Source organism: Hemitrygon akajei, chromosome 21 (genome assembly GCF_048418815.1).
Source record: "Hemitrygon akajei chromosome 21, sHemAka1.3, whole genome shotgun sequence".
Classification (NCBI taxonomy): Eukaryota; Metazoa; Chordata; class Chondrichthyes; order Myliobatiformes; family Dasyatidae; genus Hemitrygon; species Hemitrygon akajei.
Window position 1 is genome coordinate 24,949,283 of NC_133144.1, and position 23,998 is coordinate 24,973,280.

Genomic DNA, 23,998 nt, shown 5'->3' on the forward strand with positions numbered 1-23,998 from the left:
GATGGATGTTGTGACCTAGCTGTCTGAATACACAAAGCCATGGGGAGACACATGCCATGGGGAGACACACACCATGGGGAGCATTTTAGAGGTAGTGGGAGCTTGTCCCCACTACCAACCCGGGCTATAACAACCCAAGGAACCTTAAAAATGAATAATGGTGCTGTTAAAGTGTTAAAGACCTTGCGCCATGGAAACAGGCCCTTCAGCCCACTATGTCTGTTCTGACATCAAGGACCTATCAGCATTGATCACACCGCAGAAGTGTCTGCAACTTCCAGTGCAATGGCACTTCAAAAGGTCATCTAAGTACTTCTGCAACAATCTGACAGTACCTGCCTCCATCATTTCTGTAGGAGGTGTGTTCCAGACTTTAACACACACTGGGTGAAATAATTCGCCACTGATATTCCTATGCCTTATTTTAAACCTGTGTTGTCTAGTCATAGGCTTCAATGGTAAGGATTAAAGGGAAGGGTACAAAAGTCATCAGATGAGGCATGATTGAAAGCTTTTTAATATTCTCCTCAGTCCTGAGTGAAGGATAAAGCAACTATTTAACCCTGTTTTAATTACACCCTGATTATGACAGAAAAAGAGGCCATTCATCCCATTGGACCCATGCTGTCTCTAAAGGAGTAATCCTCTTGGTCCCACTCTCCCTCTTTGTAGCCCCTAAAATATTTTGCCTTTAACATATGCCTATCAACTCCTCTTTGATTCTTTTCTGCCACTTACCCATGCTTAGGGGTAAATAACCTACCAGCACATCTTTGGAATTTGGAAGGAATCCAGACCACCCACACAGATTCTACGCAGGCAGCACTAGAAGTCAGGGTTGAGCTGGTACCTGGAGTAGTGAGGCAGCAATTCAAGCATTTTTTTAAATTTCAAAAATCAACTATACTACTAATAAAATATATATACAAAGAGACAAATAGTACAAAAACTTTTTACGTTCAGTCATTAGGTCAGTCCATTCAGTGGTGTTAACAATTTTTCGAGTGTGGTACCATTATAACTCACTACCTGCTGCATCATTGCAACTTCCCCATTGTACACTCAATGGCCGCATTATTAGGCATGTCCTGTACCTAATAAAGTGGTTTAGGTGGCAAATTCTGGCTGTGCCAATGGTGCCTGCATCTCGTGGATGTACACAATGAGGCAGGAATGAGGGAATCAGTAGGAGTGACTTATAAAAACTCCCAGAGTGTGAGATTTAGGAGGCAAACATAGGAAAGTCAAGCAGGTCAAAGTTCACAATGTTCAAGGAATCCACTGTGCTGCTCTTCCACTTTAAGCCCTGTAGTTAGTCAGCTCTTCACTGTGAATGGCTCTCAACCCCGAGCTGCTGTAATCCATTTCAACAGTGTTAATGTATTGGCCAACCTAACAACCGTCCATCTCTCCGCTCTCTGGCATTTTGTTAGATGAAAAGCAGAATCAATGAGCTGACACTGCAGAATTACAAAGAACGTTCCATTCGGATTTTCTGAGCTGTGTTGCAGGATTCAGATTGAATCAGCCACACATCTACAGGAGATGTCTGCATTATTTCATCTTTGCTGGCTGAAGAAGATGAAGAAGAAAGCCGTCATCGGGACACCATTGTGACGGCATTTTTTTAGCAGGCTTTCTTATTTTTACGAGGCCGAGTTGCTAGCTCAACACTCAAACCCAGCACGGATGGAAAGCGTGCAAGGGAACCGCTAGATTTGAACTCGGGAGCCTTTGCTCCGAAGTCCGGCGCTGATACCACTACGCCACCAGCCGGCAATTATAAATCGGTGGCTGGCAATTATAAAAATACACACTGACACACTCCTCCAGAAGATTTTTTTGCAAATTGTAAGGATTGCTGAGTTTTAAGTGCAAGGCTGTTGTTAATGGCTTCAATGATCTTTAACTTGCCCAAGAATGGAAACTTCTACATGATTTGAGACATAGAAACATAGAAAACTTACAGCACAATATAGGCCCTTCGGCCCACAAAGTTGTGCCGAACATGTCCCTACCTTAGAAATTACTAGGCTTGTCTATAGACCTCTATTTTTCTAAGCTCCATGTACCTATCCGAAAGTCTCTTAAAAGACACTATTGTATTTGCCTCCACCACCGCTGCCGGCAGCCCATTCCACGCACTCACCACTCTCTGAGTAAAAAACTTAACCCTGTCAACTCCTCTGTACCTACTCCCCAGCACCTTAAACCTGTGTCCTCTTGGGGCAACCATTTCAGCCCTGGGAAAAAGCCTCTGACTATCCATATGATCAATACCTCTCATCATCTTATACACCTTATCAGGTCACCTCTCATCCTCCATCGCTCAGAGGAGAAAAGGCAGAGTTCACTCAACCTATTCTCATAAGGCATGCTCCCCAATCCAGGCAACATCCTTGTAAATCTCCTCTGCACCCTTTCTATGGCTTCCACATCCTTCCTGTAGTGAGGTGACCAAAACTGAGCACAATACTCTAAGTGGGGTCTGACCAGGGTCCTATATAGCTGCAACGTTACTTCTCAGTTCCTAAATTCACTTCCATGATTGATGAAGGTCAATACACCATATGCCTACTTAACCACAGAGTCAACCTTCGCAGCTGCTTTGAGCATCCTATGGACTCAGACCCCAGGATCCCTCTGATCCTCCACACTGCCAGGAGTCTTACCATTAATACTATATTCTGGCATCATATTTCACCTGCCAAAGTGAACCACTCACACTTATCTGGGTTGAACTCTATCTGTCATTTCTCAGCTCAGTACTGCATCCTATCAATGTCCCGCTGTAACCTCTGACAGCCCTCCACACTATCCACAACACCTCCAACCTTTGAGTCATGAGCAAACTTAGTAACCCATCCCTCCACTTCCTCATCCAGGTCATTTATAAAAATCACGAAGAGTAAGGGTCCCAGAACAGATCCCTAAGGCACTCCATTGGTGACCGATCTCCATGCAGAACATGACCCATCTTCAACCACTCTTTGCCTTCTGTGGGCAAGCCAGTTCTGGATCCACAAAACAATGTCCCCTTGGATCCCATGCCTCCTTACTTTCTCAGTAAGCCTTGCATGGGGTACCTTATCAAATGCCTTGCTGAAATCTATATACAGTGGCATGCAAAAGTTTGGGCACCCCTGGTCAAAATTTCTGTTACTGTGAATAGTTAAGTGAGTAGAAGATGAACTGATCTCCAAAAGTCATAATGTTAAAGATGAAGCATTCTTTTCAACATTTTAAGCAAAATTAGTGTATTGTTTTTGTTTTGGACAATTTTAGAGTGAAAAAAAGGAAAGGAGCACCTTGCAAAAGTTTGGGCACTCCAAGAGATTTGAGCTCTCAGATAACTTTTACCAAGATCTCAGACCTTAATTAGCTTGTTAGGGCTATGGCTTGTTCACAGTCATTGTTAGGAAAGGCCAGGTGATACAAATTTCAAAGCTTTATAAATACCCTGACTCCTCAAACCTTGTCCCAACAATCAGGTGCCATGGGCTCCTCTAAGCAGCTGCTTAGCACTCTGAAAATTAAAATAAATGATGCCCACAAAGCAGGAGAAGGCTATAAGAAGATAGCAAAGTGTTTTCAGGTAGCTGTTTCCTCAGTTCTTACTGTAATTAAGAAATAGCAGTTAACAGGAATGGTGGAGGTCAAGTTGAGGTCTGGAAGACCAAGAAAACTTTCCAAGAGAACTGCTCATAGGATTGCTAGAAAGGCAAATCAAAATCCCCGTTTGACTGCAAAAGACCTTCAGGAAGATGAGCAGACTCTGGAGTGGTGGTGCACTGTTCTACTCTGCAGCGACACCTGCACAAATATGACCTTCATGGAAAAGTCATCAGAAGAAAATCTTTACTGCATCCGCACCACAAAATTCAGCATCAGAAGTTTGCAAAGGAACATCTAAACAAGCCTGATGCATTTTGGAAGCAAGTCCTGTGGACTGATGAAGTTAAAATAGAACTTGTTGGCTGCAATGAGCAGAGGTATGTTTGGAGATAAAAGGATGCAGAATTTCATGAAAAATCACTTCTCCAACTGTTAAACTCAGGCGTGGATTGATCATGCTTTGGGCTTGTGTTGCAGCCAGTGGCACGGGGAACATTTCACTGGTAGAGGGAAGAATGAATTCAATTAAATACCAGCAAATTCTGGAAGCAAACATCACACCATCGGTAAAAAAGCTGAAGATGTAAAGAGGATGGCTTCTACAACAGGATAATGATCCCAAACATATCTTAAAATTCACAATGGAGTACCTCAAGAGGCACAAGCTGAAGATTTTGAAATGGCCCATATAGTCCCCTGACCTAAACATCATCGAAAATCTGTGGATAGACCTCAAAAGAGCAGTGCATGCAAGACAGCCCAAGAATCTCACAGAACTAGAAGCCTTTTTCAGGGGAGAATGGGTGAAAATCCCCCAAACATGAATTGAAAGACTTTTAGCTGGGTACAGAAAGCGTTTACAAGCTGTAATACTTGCCAAAGTGGGTGTTACTAAGTACTGACCATGCATTGTGCCCAAACTTTTGCTTCGGGTCCTTTTTTTTTGTTATTTTGAAACTGTAAAAGATAGAAATCAAAAAGTAATGTTGCTTAAAATATTAAAGAAATATGTCATCTTTAACTTTATGCCTTTTGAAAATCAGGTCATCTTTTACTCACTTAGCTATTCACAGTAACAGAAATTTTGACCAGGGGTGCCCTAACTTTTGCATGCCACTGTACACTACATCTACTGCTCTGCCTTCATCAATGTGTTTAGTCACATCCTCAAAAAAATCAATCAGGCTCATAAGGCACGACCTGCCCTTGACAAAGCCATGCTGACTATTCCTAATCATATTATACCTCTCCAAATGTTCATAAATCCTGCCTCTCAGGACCTTCCATCAACTTACCAACCACTGAGGTAAGACTCACTGGTCTATAATTTCCTGGGCTATCTCTACTCCCTTTCTTGAATAAAGGAACAACATCTGTTAACAGATGGTGACCAACTCGAAACAAACTTCTCTCTCTCTCTTTCTCTTTTTTTTCTTTCTCTCCCCCTCTCTCCCTCTCTCTCTCCCCCTCTCTCCCTCTTGCTTTTTCCACCCCCCCCTTCTCACTCCCTTCCAATATTTGTGATGCTGGAAGGGCTAAATTCAATACAATGGAGAGGGCATTTGGTTTTGGTCATAGAGAAGTCTGCATTGTTAACTACTGGTTTGCACGAACCCTACATTAATCCCATTGATTCTTCTCCTCTTGTTCTCCACAGATTCTACCCCTCATCAACCTACTAGGGGCAATTTATAGTGACTAATTAACCACTAACATAAACAGTACTGTGCAAAACTCTTAGGCATCCTAGATCTATATATACATGTATCTAACAATTCTGCACATTACAATATCTTTGCAATATGTCTATGAATGTTGTCAGTCATCCAGGTCATTGTATATCAAGCAGTACTTGACATCTTGGTATTTTTCTGATGTTGCCTCAAGAAGACAACAGCTATCATTAAACATCCTCTTCATTCAGGCCATGGCATTTTCTCACAGCTACCACTGGGCAAGAGGTACAGAAGCCTGAAGTCACAACCACTAGGATTAAGAACATCTACTTAACTTCAACTAATTGGTTCTTGAACTAACCTACTCAGCTCAAATCGCTGCCTCAGTAAAGCAACACAACGACCACTTTGAACACGTTGCTGTACAATAGACTATATGCCTGTGATTTTGCTGCAAGTGAGGTTTTCATTGCATGCATATGTGCACACATGTGTTTGTGCATATGGCAATAAACTTGACTTTGAGTTGATGTGGAAGCCCCCAGGGGAAACCCACACATCCACAGAGAAACTGCAAACACTGGACTTGAACCAGGGGCTCTGGAGCTATGATGTAGTGATTCCACTGGCTGCATTGCAATTACAGTTTTACCCAGTCATCTACCACACTGGTCAAAACAGTAGCAACATTCTCGGAACAGTCTACACAGTTGCAAAACACTAGCCCATTTGGGAAAAAAACTTATTGTTCTCAATGCAAAACACACCTCAACCAATCAAAACAACATATACTTGCAACAAAAATGAATAATTCTATTAAAATATTTGCACACAGCGTTACATCACTAACACATACAGTACTGCGCCTGGGACTTTTGCACAGTACTGTAGTAATTATATGCACTGTACAGCTGCCGCAAAAAATAACATTTCATTTCATGACATACGTGAGAGGTGATAAACCTGGTTCTGATCTGGGTCTCTATTGTGGATTGAGAGTGGGAAGGGGGCAGGGAGAGGGGAGTCATGGTTGGGAAAGGGGAAAGAGAGCGAGGAGGGAATGGGAAGCACCAGAGAGACATTCTGTAATGATCAATAAACCAGTTGCTTGGAATCAAATGACTTTACCTGGTGTCTCAGGGCTGGACGTGTCTGCACCCACACAACCAGCCGCTCTGGCACTCCTTCTCTGCCACCTGTCCCACACCCCCCTTGAAGCACTCCCCCTTCACCATTCCCAACATCCTTTAATTCCTCCAGATTTACAAACTCGCTCTCCACTCGACGTTGATGGATACAGTACTGTGCAAAAGTCTTAGGCACTCTAGCTATGTATATAGAATCATAGAAACATAGAAAACCTACAGCACTATACAGGCCTTTCGGCCCACAATGCTGTGCTGAACATGTACTTATTTTAGAAAGTACCTGGGGTTACCCATAGCCCTTTATTTTTCCAAGCTCCATGTACCTATCCAGGAGTCTCTTAAAAGACCCTTTTGTATCTGCCAGCCTCCACCAACATTGCTGGTAGCCCATTCCTCGCACTCACCACACTCTGCATAAAAAACTTACCCCTGACATCTCCTCTGTACCTACTTCCAAGCACCTTATAACTGTGCCCTCTCATGCTAGCCATCTTAGCCCTGGGGAAAAGCCTCTGACTATCAATACGATCAATGACTTCCATCATCTTATACACCTCTATCAGGTCACCTCTCATCTTCCATTGCTCCAAGGAGAAAAGGCCCAGTTTACTTAACCTATTCTCATAAGGCATGTTCCCCAATCCAGGCAACACCCTTGTAAATCTCCTCTGCACCCTTTCTATGGCTTCCACATCCTTCCTGTAGTGAGGTGACCAGAACTGAGCACAGTACTCCAAGTGGGGTCTGACCAGGGTCCTAAATAGCTGCAACATTACCTCTCAGCTCTTGAACTCAGTCCCACAGTTGCTGAAGACCAATGCACCATATAGCTTCTTAACCATACTGTCAACCTGCGCAGCAGCTTTGAGTGTGCTTTAGACTCGGACCCCAAGATCCCTCTGATCCTCCACACTGCCAAGAGTCTTACCATTAATACTATATTCTGCCATCATATTTGACCTACCAAAATGAACCACCTCACACTTATCTGGGTTGAACTCCACCTGCCACTTCTTAGCCCAGTTTTGCATCCTTTCAATGTCCTGCTGTAACCTGTGACAGCCCTCCACACTATCCACAACACCCCCAACCTTTGTGTCATTAGCAAATTTACTAACCCATCCCTCCACTTCCTCATCCAGGTCATTTATTAAAATCATGAAGAGTAAGGGTCCCAGAACAAATCACTGAGGCACACCATTGGTACAAGACCTGCATGCAGAATATGACCCGTCTACAACCACTCTTTGCCTTCTGTGGGCAAGCCAGTTCTGTATCAACAAAGCAATGTCCCCTTGGATCCCATGCCTCCTTACTTTCTCAATAAGCCCTGCATGGGGTACCATTTCAAATGCCTTGCTGAGATCCATATACACTACATCTACTGCTCTACCTTCATCAATGTTTTTAGTCACATCCTCAGAAGATTCACTCAGGCTCACCAGGCACGACCTGCCTTTGACAAAGTCATGCTGACTATTCCTGATCATATTATACCTCTCTAAATGTTCATAAATCCTGCCTTATAGGATCTGCTCCATCATGTATACGTGTGCCTACAACTTTTGCTCAGTACTGTACCAGCAATTATTGCATAGTCACCAGTGAAACACTGACCATCCTTATCACTGAGGCATAAAATTAACATTTTAGTCAGTTGTTCAGTGTGATACTTGTTGCTGACCATGTCTAATGCTGGAGATCGGTACCTTTACTCCATTATTGTAAGTATAATGATAACAACTCCAATCATGAGTGGGAACATTGAAGGACCAACAGAATGAGATGCAAGAATTAAAACACACTCAGCAATTAACTATCTTTTGCTTCATGAAAATCAAAGACAAAATTGCTCACACTTTACATGTCTCTCTGATAACTAATATACAGTACATATTTCATCTATTCTGTCCCTATTGTTGGGTCACTTTTTCATCAACAGAGCTGACTGTGCTCCCTAGCGATGCAGCAGGGGAATTACCTGCTGGAATGCCTGATCCAGCAGTCTGATACAGTGATTATCCGACAAACTTCAGTCATAGCATCCATCAGTGGCATTTGGTCATAAGGGTGCTTGTCATGGTCCTTTCATCTTCAGGAGGGGAGAAAAACTCTTCAGTAGGGTTGAGGAACGAGAAGTATGGTGGAAGGAATTCCATGGACACGTATGGATGAGCATAAAATCGATCTGTCACTGCAGATGAGTGGTGGAAAGATAACATTGTCCCATATGATGACATCGTGTGGCTAATTGATCCTGGTATCCTGTACTTCCTTGGACGCTAAGAGTTGTTTGTAGAGCCCATCAAGGAATGTGATAAGGCATGGGGTGTTATTTGGCCCAATCATTGGGGGGGGGGGGGGGGGGAGGTGCCAGAACACCAGTGCCTGATATGGTTGCACATATGGGAATATTTGAACTTCTCTAGCATGTTGCCCTTTGCCCTATAACAATCCTCCCTTGACATCTTGCCTGAGACAAGGTTGGCGTACTGACAGATTTGAAATGATTGCTTAATTCCTTGCAAAGTGGTGCCACTTTGAGTCAATGATGTAGGATTGATGTTTGTCAGCTGGGGGCATTTGATTATGTTTCCTTGACCTGACACTTCCAGTGGATTTTGGTGTCTTCTGGTGACTGCTGTGTTGAATGTTTTGCAATAAGTTCAGTAGGAATTGAGACAGGTGTGCATGCTCTGTGAAATGGTTGACTGTTGTGCCGTGGTGCTTTCGATTTTGCTCATATGGAGTTTAGAATTTACCACATGTGCTGCTGGCTTGATCAAGGTGTTTAGGCAACTGAGAAAAACTGGTAACCCCTAGTGAGGAACTTCCTTCAGGATTGAACACGGAGCCTCCATTTGTGTCTTGGAGGTGGGGGCAGTGGTTTGATACTGATAAAATAGCTTTTGACGTGTTACGTCAAATATCTGCGAGGGTATGAGAGTGAGGAATAATTTAAATCCAGTTGAAGTTCAAAGTCAATGTAATTTTATTTTCAGGGCACATGTATGTCACCATATACAATTCTGAGATTCATTTTCTTGTGGGCATACTCAATAATCTATAGAATAATAACCATAACAGAATCAATGGAAGACTGTCCAACTAGGGTTTTCAACCAGAGTGCAGAAGACAACAAACTGTGCAAATGCAAATATAAATAAAGGGAACGTGAGATGAAGAGTCCTTGAAAGTGAGTCCATTATTTGTAGGAACATTTCAATAATGGGGCAGTGAAGTTGAGTGAAGTTATCCCCAACAAATTGATTGCCCATTTCCCTTCACAGACACTGTCTGACCCACTGATTTCCTGAATTGTTTTTTGTGTTGCTCTGCCTGAATTACCTGCAGTCCTATTGTATTTCTTGCTTAAAATTTGGAATGAATTTGGAAAGGAGATACAGTAAATGAGGTGCACATCAGCTGTGAACCAAAGGACAAACCAGGTGCTGGAGGTGAAGACTTTTCAAAAGAACTGCAGATGCTGAAAATCTGAAATAAAAATAGAAAATGCTAGAAACTCCTAGCAGGTTGGGCAGCAACTGTGAAGAGTGAAACAGAGTTAATTGTTTTAGGTTTCTTACAAGAATCATCCCTTGTAATAATGACCAGAGAGGTAGAGAGAGATCTGTATTTGGTGACAAGTACCTTTATTGTTTCAACAGAAATGCACATGAACTTACACATCCAATGCTTGTGTGCACACCTACTAAGTTTTCCTGACCTTCCATGAACAGTCAAAGAACAGAAAAGACTTAAGACAGTTAAGAAAGACTTTCTGCTGCTGGGCATGTGTTCCTTGTAGTCCCGTTTTGAATCTCTATGTGTCCCTGGGGCATCTCACATCGTGATAGTTGGTCTCCTACAGAGTTACAGCCACCAGCACGCTTGAAGCATCTGCCTTATATTCATTTCTTACCAATTCAAATGTTGCATTCCAGTGACATTGGCTGTAGGTCATGTGTCTGCCCTTTAACACCTTTTTAATTGGCTCTGCTCCAGGCCAGCATCCATTGATTGCCCTCTTCCCAGAAAGAGACAATCAGTAATTTATGGCTCTTCTCAATCAGCAAATTGCTTGAATCATGCAGAACAAATACAGATCCCAACAGTCAAAAACCTGCATGTTATATCCAACCAAAGAACATCTCACAAGTAACTTTCAATTTGAAAATGATCTCTAGTCCAGCAGATTACCTGAGGCATCATTGTGTCTACTTTAAAAAGCTGATCAAGCCAAGTGACTGACTCACAAAATGGAGAATAGAATGTCTTCATAAAATGGCAACCTCCATCTCTAAGCACACAGCAAGATCAAAGACAATTAGTCTGTCTGCTTCCACTATCCTCAAAGTCACTGATTTGTAGACTGTAGTTCTTTCTGGCCAACAGGTTCATCATATCTGTCCATTATAATTTGAAGTACTGGCAATGACTATCCTGCTGCTGTTGCCACGGGAACCAGTGTTTTGGGAACCCAACCAAAGAGATGATTATGGACTTTAGGAAAGTACAGGCTGACCACTACTCATTGCAAATAATTGGCTCCTTCGTGAAGAGAGTTGGCAGCACTGCGTTTCTGGGAGTGCACATAACAGCCGGTCTCCCCTGGTCACCCAACACTATCTCTTTGTTCAAGATAGCACAACAGCATCTCCACTTCCTGAGAAGATTAGTATGAGCGAGGCTTTATCCATTCCCACCCCCCATTCTAACCAATTTTACAGGAGCACAATCGAGAGTGTCCTGACTAAATGCATTACTAGCTGTTACGGGTATTGCAAGGCATATGACCTGAAGTCCTCATAAAGGCTTGTGAGGACTCCTGAGAGGATCATCTTTTCCATGTAACAGAGATATACACAGGTATCCCCCGCTTTTCGAGAGTTCGCTTCACGCCACTTCGATTTTACAAAAGACCTATATTAGTACCTGATTTTGCTAACCAAAAGAAATCTGAAGAGGATTCTCGCTTTCACGAAAAAAGTTGAAAAGCGAAAATAACGTTCAGCGTTTGTTTTGCAGTGAACGTTACAGAGGCAGCGCGCACCCTGAGTAGGGAGTGTGCTTTATCTCGAGTTATTTGTGCATCTGTTAGCAAGATGTGTCCTAAGGTATCAGAAAAGCCTAAGAGAGCTCGTAAGGGTGTTACGCTTAGCATAAAACTGGATGTAATTAAGCGTTTCGATCGTGGTGAACGGAATAACGACATTGTGCGTGCGTTGAACTTGCCTGCATCCTCCATCCGTACTACTTACACGCAGAGAGAAAGAATCTTGAAAGCCACTGATGTTACCATTGGTTCTGCTAGTAGCATATCATTCCTGCTTTTACGATATGTTAGTGTTATTTTAGGTTTTATGTATTATTTGGTATGATTTTATTAATTCATAATAAAATATTATGATTTGTAAGTTATTTTTTGGGTCTGCTCAAAAATCTTTCCCATATAAATTAATGGTAATTGCTTCTTCGCTTTATGTCATTTCGGCTTATGAAGGGTTTCATAGGAATGCTCTTCTTTCGGATAGTGGGGGATACTTGTATCTAAACCACTGCATATGCAAAGTCAGTGATCCTTTCCATCCGTCCAACAATCTCTTTGACCCCCTACCATCAGGCAGGAGGTACTGTAGCATTTGGACAGGAACTGTTAGGATGGGAAACAGCTTCTTCCCCCAACCCGTAAGACTACTGGACTTGCTGCCACCATTCATGTCTGATCAAGTATGAAGCACCAGTAGCATTATACTGTTTACTTTTTAACTTGAGTTTTAAGTGCACCTTAATATTTGTTAATTTATTTGTGTAATGCATTTTATGCACTGTGTAAGTTATACTGTATGTACTGTAATGTGTGTGCACCTTGGTCCAGAGGAACATTGTTTCATTTGGTATACATATGTACGGATGAATGACAATAAACTAAACTTGATCTTGAACTTCGTCCAAGCTACAGATGGAAGAATACTCCTGCACACAGGTGCCAAGGCTCTGACATGTAATCGATTCTGTTACGTATGCGCAGAGCAAGAATGACAACAGAGCAGTAAGATTAAATGATTTTATTGAGTGATGTTAGCTATGGAACACACTGGGCAACTTACAGTACAGGAGCAATGAACTAAACTTCACCAAGATGAAAACATGCACACTTGAAAGTCCGTGCTCAAAGGAGAGTGCCCTCTACACATAGCAGGCTCAATCGATTCACCGTGCGATCACTTGATTCTCGCAATCGATCTGATATGGTTCTACCCTCTCCCCAATACATGGGAACTACAGAGGAAAGGAATAGAGAACTAAACTGAGAAAAAAAATGATGTAGTGTTTATCCCACTTGCTACCGGTCAGCTGGCTGGTGCATGGCACATTCTTGCAATCAATCCAATACGGTCCAAATTCTAGCAGTATTGTTCAGAAGTATCTTCACACAGCTAATTATTGCATTATCACCGAACAAGATCAAATTAGCTCTGAACTCCTGCTGACTGTTGGCAAAATATCCTCCCTAAAAACATCATACAAAGCAGTACTCCTGCTAACAAAGCAGCTTAACATCCTCACATACAGCCCTCAGAATAGAAAACATAGAAATATAGAAAATCTACAGCACACTACAGGACCCACAATGTTGTACCAACCATGTAACCTACTCTAGAAGCTGCATAAAAATTCCCTACTGCATAGCCATCCATTTTTCTAAGCTCCATGTACCTATCTAAGAGTCTCTTAAAAGACCTTATTGTATCTGCCTCTACCATCTTCGCTGGCAGTGCATTCCATCCACCCATCACTCTCTGTGTGTAAAACTTACCCCTGACATCCCCTCTGTACCTACTTCCAAATACCATAAAACTACGCCCTCTCGTGATAGCCATTTCAGCCTGGGGAAAAGCTTCTGACCATCCACACGATCAATGCCTCTCGTCATCTTATACACCTCTATCAGGTCACCTCTCATCCTCTGACGTTCCAAGGAGAAAAGGCCAAGTTCACTTAACCAATTCTCATAGGCATGCTCTCCAATCAGGCAACGTCCTTGTAAATCTCCTCTGCACTCTCTCTATAGCATCCACATCCTTCCTGTAATGAGGTGACCAGAACTGAACACAGTACTCCAAGTGGGGTCTAACTAAGGTTTTATATAACTGTAATATTACCTCACAGCTCTTGAACTCAATCCCACGGTTGATGAAGACCAACTGAAATGAGCCACTTCACACTTATCTGTGTTGAGCTCCATCTGCCAGTTCTCAGCCCAGTTCTGCATCCTAGTAGTGTCCTGCTGTAACCTCTAACAACCCTCCAGACTATCCACAACACCCCCAACCTCTGTGTCATCAGCAAACTTACTAAACCACCCTTCTACTTCCTCATCCAGATCATTTATAAAAATCACTAAGAGGAGGGGTCCCAGAACAGATCCCTACGGAACACCGCTGGTCACCTTCATGCAGAATATGAACTATCCACAACCACCTTTTTCCTTCTGTTGACAAGCCAGTTCTGGATCCACAAAGCAAGGTCTCCTTGGATCCCATACCTCATTACTTTCTGAATGAGCCTTGCATGGGGAACCTTATCAAATGCCTTACTGAAATCTATATACACTCCATCCACTGCTCTACCTTCATCAGTGCGTTTTGCTATATCCTCAAAGAATTTAATCAGGCCCTTGACAAAGTCATACTTATGATCCCTAATCAGATTATGACACCATGAGATTATAATGGTGCTTGGTGGCAGTCTTACTGATTTACATTACATTCAGATGTACAGAAAGTCCTTGAACGTAGTTTATAATCCACCCTTATCAATACTATTTCTCTAACTAAAATAAGGATTTCTTCTGCCCTACTGTTATAAGACTGTTAAGTGATTCTCTAGCATGATAAACATAGAACACTAAACAACAAAGTACAGGCCCTTCAGCCCACAATGTTGTGCCAACCTTTTAACTTACTTCAAGTTCAATCTAACCCTTCCCTTCCACATAGCCCTCCATCTTTCTTACATCCATGTACCTATCTAAGTGTCTCCTAAATGTCTCTCTAACATATCTGTCTCTACCACCATCCCTGACATTGTGTTTCATGCACTTACCACTCTCTCTGTAAAAACCTTCTGTTGATATCCCCTCTATAGAAAAGTCTCCAATCGCATTAAAAGTATGTCCTCTTTCTGTCCTGGGGAAAAGGCACTGGCTGTCCACTCTATTTATGCCTGTTATCATCTTGCAAATCTCTATCAAGATAAATGACTCTTGGCCGCGATCTGCCCGGTTATAACTTTGCATCTTATTCTCTTCTTGCACTTCCCTAGAAACACCTTATTCTGCACTCTGTTATTTTTTTTACCCTGTACAGCCTCAGTGCAGTGTTGCAATGAATTGATCTGTATGAATAGGCTGCAAGAAACCAATTTACCAATCAACTGAGCGTGATGTCTGTACCTTGCCACTCAGTCCAGCTACATTCAGTGGCCACTTTATTAGATACAGGAGGTAACTAATAAAGTGGCCATTGGATGCATTTCTGTAGGTTTGTGGTTTTCTGCTGCTGCAACCCATCCACTTCAAGGTGTGCATTTAGAGATGCTCTTCTGCACCCCACTGTGGTAATGCATGGCTACTTGAGTTACTGTTGACTTCCTGGCAGCATGAATCAGTGGGGCCATTCTTCTCTGAACTTTCTCATTAACAAGGCATTTTCACCCACAGAACTGCCGCTCACTGGATTTTTGTTTGTGTTTTGCACTATTCCCTGTAAACCTTAGAGACTGTTACGCGTGAAAATCCCAGGAGAACAGCAGTTTTCAAGGCACCCAAATTACCCTGTCTGGCATCAACAATCATTCCACGGTCAAAGTCTGTTTCGTCCCCATTCTGATGTTTGGTCTGAACAACAACTGATCCTCTTGACCATGCCTTCATGCTTTTATTCATTGAGTTGCTGCCACATGATTGGCTAATTATACATTTGCAGGTGTACCGAATTAAGTGGCCAATGAGTGTACCTGTCACATTCTGGCTTGTGTGTGGAGTAGTAGTTAATAGTGCTATTCCTATGCCACTCAGTTAACTACTCCCTCAAGAGAGGAGTTCACATACTGCACAAGCAGAGTGATCAGTGAAGTTCAGTTGAGTATCCCGCATGCTGGTATCCTGGTGTGCTCTGTATTATCCATCAATAATGAACACAACATAATTTACAAAGTGGTCAATGAATTGGTGCTACAAACCAAGCGGTATCCTCAACAAGAAGGAATTTACAATAAAACTGTTCTTGTTCATTTATATCTATGAAAAATACCCAGAGACTTATCAGCCTAAACTGCGCATGCTAGTTGCTAATTGTATGCACCAGTGTATGAGGCATGAGCTGAGACAAGGTCAGGATTGCTAGGCATCGCTTTCAAGCTGCATGCAAAAGTGGATAAATAATATTAAACTATGGCCCACTAGCCTGGAGAAATGCACAGAGACACAGCCACAGCAGAGGAGTCAGTCAGACTCCCAGGGAGAAGATAAAAAGACATTTGTAATCCAAATAAACAATAATAATAAACAAACGAACAGGACAATGGAGAAATACCTGCAATACCTACATCTACTTACCTAAGAAAGCCCCCGAGACAATTGACCTCTCTAAAACAGGGAACGTTGACAATTGGCTCAGACGCTTTGAGAGATTTAGAGTTGCAAACAATCTCACTCAGGCTTCAGAGGAGCTTCAAGTAAGCACACTAATATACTGCATGGGTGACAAAGCAGGTGACATCATGAAACACATGAGGATTGACGGGTATTCAGGGAAAAAAGTGTACAAAGTTGTGCAGGGAAAAATCAAAAGAATATTTCAATGGGAAGCAAAATATGATATAGGAGAGGGTAAAGTTTAACACCAGAAAACAGGAGCCAGATGAAAGTGTAAATGACATAATCACCGAATTGTATGCCCTCTCAGACAACTGTGCATATGGAAATCTGAGAGATGAGCTCATTAGAGACAGGATCATTGTCAGGCTACTCACACAAAATGCTGGTGGAACACAGCAGGCCAGGCAGCATCTATAGGAAGTAGCACTGTCGACGTTTCGGGCCGAGATCCTTCGTTAGGACTAACTAAAAGAAAAAATAGTAAGAGATTTGAAAGTAGGAGGGGGAGGGGGAAATGCAAAATGATAGGAGAAGACCTGATGGGGTGGGGTGAAGCTAAGAGCTGGAAAGGTGATTGGCAAAAGGGATACAGAGCTGGAGAAGGGAAAGGATCATGGGACGGGAGGCTTACGGAGAAAGAAAGGGGGAGGGGAGCACCAGAGGGAGATGGAGAACAGGCAGAGTGATGGGCAGAGAGAGAGAGAAAAAAAGGGGGAGGGAGGTGAAAAATAAATAAATCAGGGATGGGGTGAGAAGGAGAGGAGGGGCATTAATGGAAGTTAGAGAAGTCAATGTACATGCCATCAGGTTGGAGGCTACCCAGATGGTATATATGGTGTTGTTCCTCCAACCTGAGTGTGGCTTCATCTTGACAGTAGAGGAGGCCATGGATAGACGTATCAGAATGGGAATGGGACGTGGAATTAAAATGTGTGGCCCTGGGAGGTCCTGCTTTCTCTGGCGGACAGAGTGTAGGTGTTCAGCGACACGGTCTCCCAGTCTGCGTCAGGTCTCACCAATATATAAAAGGCCGCACCGGAGCACCGGACGCAGTATACCACACCAGCCGACTCACAGGTGAAGTGTCGCCTCACCTGGAAGGACTGTCTGGGGCCCTGAATGGTGGTGAGGGAGGAAGTGTAAGGGCAGGTGTAGCACTTGTTCCGCTTACAAGGATAAGTGCCAGGAGGGAGATCGGTGGGAAGGGATGGGGGGATGAATGGACAAGGGAGTTGCATAGGGAGCGATCCCTACAGAAAGCAGAAAGGGAGGAGAGGGAAAGATGTGCTTGGTAGTGGGATCCCATTGGAGGTGGCAGAAGTTACGGAGAATTATATGTTGGACCCAGAGGCTGGTGGGGTGGTAGGTGAGGCCAAGGGGAACCCTATCCCGAGTGGGGTGGCAAGAGGATGGGGTGAGGGCAGATGTGCGGGAAATGGGAGAGATGCGTTTGAGAGCAGAGTTGATGGTGGAAGAAGGGAAGCCCCTTTGTTTAAAAAAGGAAGACATCTCCTTCGTCCTGGAATGAAAAGCCTCATCCTGAGAGCAGATGAAGCGGAGGAATTGTGAGAAGGGGATGGCATTTTTGCAAGAGACAGGGCGGGAAGAGGAATAGTCCCGGTAGCTGTGAGAGTCTGTAGGCTTATAGTAGATATCAGTAGATAAGCCGTCTCCAGAGATGGATACAGAAAGATCAAGAAAGGGGAGGGAGGTGTTGGAAATGGACCAGGTAAATTTGAGGGCAGGGTGAAAGTTGGAGGCAAAATTAATGAAGTCAACGAGCTCAGCATGCATGCAGGAGGCAGTGCCAATGCAGTCATCGATGTAGCGAAGGAAAAGAGGGGGACGGATACCTGTATAGACTTGGAACATGGACTGTTCCACAAAGCCAACAAAAAGGCAGACATAGCTGGGACCCATGCATGTGCCCATGGCTACACCTTTGGTTTGGAGGATGTGGGAGGAGCCAAAGGAGAAATTATTGAGAGTAAGAACTAATTCCGCTAGACAGAGGAGAGTGGTGGTAGAGGGGGATTGGTTAGGTCTGGAATCCAAAAAGTAGCGGAGAGCTTTGAGAACTTTGTGGTGGGGGATGGAGGTATATAGGGACTGGACGTCCATGGTGAAAATAAGGCGGTGGGGGCCAGGGAACTTAAAATCATTGAAAAAATTCAAAGCGTGAGAAGGCTACTAGACATCAAATTGTCAGAGAGACTTCAGTTGTAGGCAAATCTCACACTAGAGAAAGCTATTACTGTAGTCTGACAAAGTGAGTTATTTTGAGACAACACAGCATGAGAAAATGAAGAGCTGCTCAGGAGTGGTGAAGCTGTTTGGGTTTCAAACCAATTCACCAAAGGAACAAGAATCTGGCAGCATGTACCATGATCATTTCTGATCAGAACAGCACAAGGTGAAATGACAGTTATTAAAGAAAGATGCTTATAAATTTGACAATTCTTTTTTATGTTTTTGTAAGGAACATAACTTATGAAGTATGGGTAAAGTGAACTGGATTGCTCAATTTCAATGCAGCACTATGGACAAGAAGTACACACCTAGTTTTCTTCTTTCTCAAGAAAGGGAGATGTAGTGGAGGTTAATAGTTTTGTTCCTCTGACATTCAGTTGGCCACTCCCACTTGGGAGTAGTTCACATACTGTGCAAGCAGAATTATCAATTAAGTTCTGTTGACTGTCCTGCATGCTGGCATTCAGGCGTGCTCTGCACTCTCCCTCAATAACGGCACAACAGTGTGCACTTATGAAAACTTCTGGTGCAGTTGGGTACAACTTCTGCTGAAAACTTCATATGCGTCAGGTCTAGCCTAGTCAGCCCAACTCAGTAAGTTATTCAGGCCAGGATGTTCTGCTCAGCATTACTAGACTTCTCCCTTCTTCAGGAAAAACAATTTGAATGCAATGTATTGAATACAGAACAGTACAGCACAGGAACAGGCCCTTTCACCAATGATGCTTGCACTGAACATGATGCTGAATTGAAATAATCCATATCCCTTCATTCAGTGCATATATGTGTATCTGTCTGACAGCTTCTTAAAGACTATGTCTGCATCCACCACTACACCTGACAACCCATTCCAAGCTCCCAACACTCTGTGTTAAAAAAAAATTTAAAACGCCTTTCATATCTCCTTTAAACTTTCCCCCTCTCACCTTAAATGCAAATTTCACTGTATAGACATTCCTACCCTGGAGAAAAAATTCTGACTGTCTACTCCATCTATGCCTCTCATAATTTTAGTAAATACTCTTTTTTTGAACTGCTTCCAGGTAAAACATCACATCCAACTCTTCAGTAACCATGTCCATTTTTGATTTTTACAGCCATGAAGCCCTTGAAAAGTACTGAAGACAAAGGTGAGATTTCCTCTTCTCACTCTTGAAACTTCTTTATTCATTATCGTTCTGACAGCTTGAATTTATTTTGAACTCTGTCTAGATGTTACTTCAGCAACACATGAAGCACCTGGCAGGTTAGGCAGCATGTCTGGAGGGAAATGGACTCAAGTCCCTTCATCAAACTTTAGTCCAAATGAAGGATCTTGACCTGAATCGCCGACTGCCATTTCCCTCCAAGGTTGCTGCCTGACCCACTGAGTTCCTCCAGTACTTTGTATGTTGCTCAACATTTCCAGCTTCAGCAGTCTCTTTTGTATCTAGAAGATACTTGGGTAAGGCAATGAACTGTGTTCTCATAAGTATCATGGCGTAGTGACTGTATGTTTGGGAGCCACCTTTCAGGATCCCTTTGTCAATCCTTCCCATCAAGTTATTTAGGACCCTGGTCAGACCCCACTTGGAGTACTGTGCTCAGTTCTGGTCGCCTCACTACAGGAAGGATGTGGAGGCCATAGAAAGGGCGCAGAGGAGATTTACAAGGATGTTGCCTGAATTGGGGTGCATGCCTTATGAGAATAGGTTGAGTGAACTCGGCCTTTTCTCCTTGGAGCGATGGAGGATGAGAGGTGACCTGATAGAGGTGTATAAGATCATGAGAGGCATTGATCGTGTGGATAGTCAGAGGCTTTTTCCTAGGGCTGAAATGGTTGCCACAAGAGGACACAGGTTTAAGGTGCTAGGGAGTAGGTACAGAGGAGATGTCAGGGGTAAGTGTTTTTTTTTACTCAGAGTGGTGAGTGCGTGGAATGGGCTGCCAGCAACGGTGGTAGAGGCAGATACGATAGGGTCTTTTAAGAGACTTTTGGATAGGTACATGGAGCTTAGAAAAATAGAGGGCAATGAGTAAGCCTAGTAATTTCTAAGGTAGGGACGTGTTCAGCACAACTGTGTGTGTGTGTGTGTGTGTGTGTGTGTGAGAGAGAGAGAGAGAGATTGATTTTTTTTCTCCTTTATCTCCTCTGCGCCCTTTCTATGGCCTCCACAACTGAGCACAGTACTCCAAGTGGGGTCTGACCAGGGTCCTATATAACTTGATGGGAAGGATTGGCAAAGGGATCCTGAAAGGTGGCTCCTAAACATACAGTCACTAAGCCATGATACTTATGAGAACACAGTTCATTGTAAGTTTCAGCTTTAAATCCTCAATAGTCTGGTGTATGTGAACCCTTGCCACAACGTTAACAAAATTTGCTCAGCCAGGCTGATTACTGTTTCGATTTTGCAACTTTGTTCGTGCTCACTTTCAATCTGACTGCAACTTAACGCACCTCTGTTGTTTCCATTCTTACAGTGATTTCAACTGCTGTTTTAAACATGAATTTTGCTTCAATTAGGAGTAATTTTTGAATGCTTTCTTGTGAGATTCTACAAACTGAATGATGCTTCGGTGCATCATTAAACCCACCATTGAACTGACAATGCTCAGATAATCTCTTCAATTCAGCTACTTATGCTGAAATGAACCCCGCTTCCTTTTGATTCTGCTTTATGAAACCTAAAATGTTCTGCAATCAACAATTCTAAATGCTCCCGCATTACTTTCACAGTATCATCAAAGCTCATTGTGGCTGATTTGGTTGGCACCATTAAACATCTAAGCTGTATGCTCTTCCACCTATTACACTCAGCAAAACTGGCAGTCTCTTTGCATCAGCTATTTCATTTGTTTCAAGATACTGCTCAATTCATTCTGCATATATGATCCAGTCATCTGTTGTGCAATCGAAAACATCTATCTTTCTGATGTAGCCAGCCATTTCTGATGTTTTTTGGTTTATGATTATTATCACCTGGGCCTTACTGTTTATTTGTCAGTTTCCACATTTTTTAAACTTGAACATCCCTCTCCTCTTGCGAAGAAAAATAATGCACTGCGATTTTATAAAAACTCAAACATCTTGCTGCACTTAAACAGGTAGGAAGTCATCTCTGGTTCATTTCAAAGCTTCTTCGTCACCATTGTGATGTTTTGGAACTCCAAAACATAAGACTAATTGAAAGAAAACTCGGAGCTGGGAATAACGTTGTGTACTCTAGTTTTCACTTTTTCTTTAGTAAGGTGCTCACTTATGATGTGGTGGCATGATGACATATGCCATGCATGTACTTAAAATGAACTCTGTAACCAAAAAAGAATGCTCAAACAATTTACTTACAGTATTACTGAAATATTAAATACCATATGATGGAGTTTTTCTGCAGCTTTTCCAATCCTGAGCAGTGGAGCCTCCATACCAAATGGTGATGCAATTTCCCGTTCATTTGTATTACTTTTGTTGAATTAGATAGATAGATAGATAGATAGATACTTTATTCATCCCCATGGGGAAATTCAACATTTTTTCCAATGTCCCATACAATTACAGCTCTGTACTTCTGATAGATCTCTCGGCAAAACACAAAGACTGCTCTCCATCAAACCTCCAAATTCTTTACAATATTCTGGGGCCATCATTGACTAGACTTACTAGAGACTCAATTGAACCAGCCACCAATCTCAGGGTCCAGAAAAGAGGATCAGACTAGTACTGGCCTTATTTAACATCAACCTTCTTATCTTATTCTTTGAACAACAAAACATGGAGTCCATACTGCCCACCGGGGACATGATGGCTCTCTGGTTAGCAATTGTGTCAATCTTCTTAAGATTTCAGGAGGTTGGCAGTGGAGAAGAATTTTCTTATGTTGATCTAGAATATTACTGGATTTCTATGGATTTTATTTGTATCTTTTTCACCTCAACTCTTTTGTTACTCACTTAAGCCCATTATCACCCTTGGGGCAATGGATGCCAACAGCAGCTCACCAGAATCCTCTGTACTGAACCAGTCTTTCTAGTTATTCCAGGTGTAGCTCATCTTCTCCTTCCTCTCCCAGGGATGAGATCTTTGGAGCTTTTATGGCAGAATTACATCAACCCATTTCCCTCTGAATTTTAACCTTACTTTTTTTTGGATATATTTCCAGGCTTTTTGAAGTAATAATGTCTCATCTTTTGATATAGCCTTCCTTTTTCAGCCATTTTGTACCCCTCTAGTGCATTGTTAACCAGGGGTCCCTAGATTTACAGTATGGGTTTCTTCTGGAGCAACGCATTTACCCTTGAATTTCTTTCTTAGGAAAAGGTATCTGAGGGGCAGCTTCTTCATGCAGAGGGTGGTGCACATGTGAAACAAGCTGCCAGAAAAGGTGGTTGAGGCAGGTACAATACCAACACTTAAAAGGCATTTGGACAAGTGCATGGATCAGAAAGGTGTAGGATATGGGCCAAATGCAGCCAAAAGGGACTAACCAATTGGTACCTGATTAAAATGGATAATTTGGACCGAAGGGCCTGTTCCCATGCTGTATTACTGTATGACTGTATGACTATTTGTCGTGATACGTGAATATGAAGTTAACATATTAGTGCAGTCAGGAATTCAGGATAATTTTTCTTTTGCCTAGAATGAGGTAGGATTACAGAATCAGGTACTGGAGGAGTAAGTGGAGTGAATAGCAGGGACTGGATTTGAGAGATGGTAGAAAGACAAAGTGTCTTGGCCCAAAACGTCAACCGTTTATTCCTTTCCATAGATGCTGCCTGACCTGCTGATTTCCTCCAGCATTTTGTGTGCATGTTACTGAGGGAAAAAGGAATGGAAAAATATGTCGATAATGAATGTTTCAAGTTTATTGGCATGGGTGTACACACCCAGGGTATAAATGCCACAAAAACTAGCCTACACAGCAGCATAGTGAACTACAATTATAAAGCACCATAAATGTAAGGGAACATAAATTATACATAACTTACACCAGGAAATACACATTAGTGTAATTTGAGAGTGTGTAAAAAGAAATACAGTGTGAAATTGTGTTATAGAAAAAGAAGTGTTGGGAAAAAACTTGTTTAGAGCTTAAATATAATATAATCAGTTAAGTTGAATGTGGTGCAGACTGACTGTATTATGCATACCTCTAGATATGAGTGAGCTCCCATAATATTATTAAAATCAAAAGTCTGACATATTTTCATTCTTATGAATGGGAGAACGAATGTCCTTTCTCTCCAGTATTTGTAATAGTGATTTCTTATCAGTCTTGTGTGTTTTTTTCCCCAATGTAAAACTATGGAAGTGTGGTTACCATGATATCTGATTTTTGTGCAATTTCCCACTTACAAACAACATAGACTTATGGACATTTGTAAAAACAGATCCCATTCATTACCCTGCGATGGCCTGTAAGTTCTGTGTAATTCTCTAGAAATTAGTCATCATTGATTTAGACGTGTCAAACACTCTCAAGCCAAGTTCCCACTGTTGTTGTAATCAATCCAATCGCTGCGAACCTGGCACTGACACACACGGGCAAAGACACATCTATTCCCTGCCCTCATTTACCTTTGTGAACATGATAGAGGGCTTCCAGCGTAGATTTACTGCTTTAGCTTAACACTGGGCTCTGTGTTTATTAAAATAAACCTCCAGG

General features: G+C 42.5%; 1 protein-coding gene across 3 annotated transcripts in view; it reads left to right on the forward strand.

Moving 5' to 3' along the window:
* The window catches only part of cd276 (CD276 molecule), a 455,194-nt gene that overhangs the window by 367,867 nt on the left and 63,329 nt on the right, over nt 1–23,998 (forward strand). For 2 of the 3 annotated variants that reach the window (XM_073025039.1, XM_073025038.1), the window contains exon 7: nt 19,451–19,483. The exons of the other annotated variant lie outside the window; for it this stretch is intronic. In XM_073025039.1, coding sequence (XP_072881140.1) covers nt 19,451–19,483 — 33 coding nt within the window. The remainder of the gene's footprint in view (nt 1–19,450; nt 19,484–23,998) is intronic. 3 annotated transcript variants of the gene reach the window in all.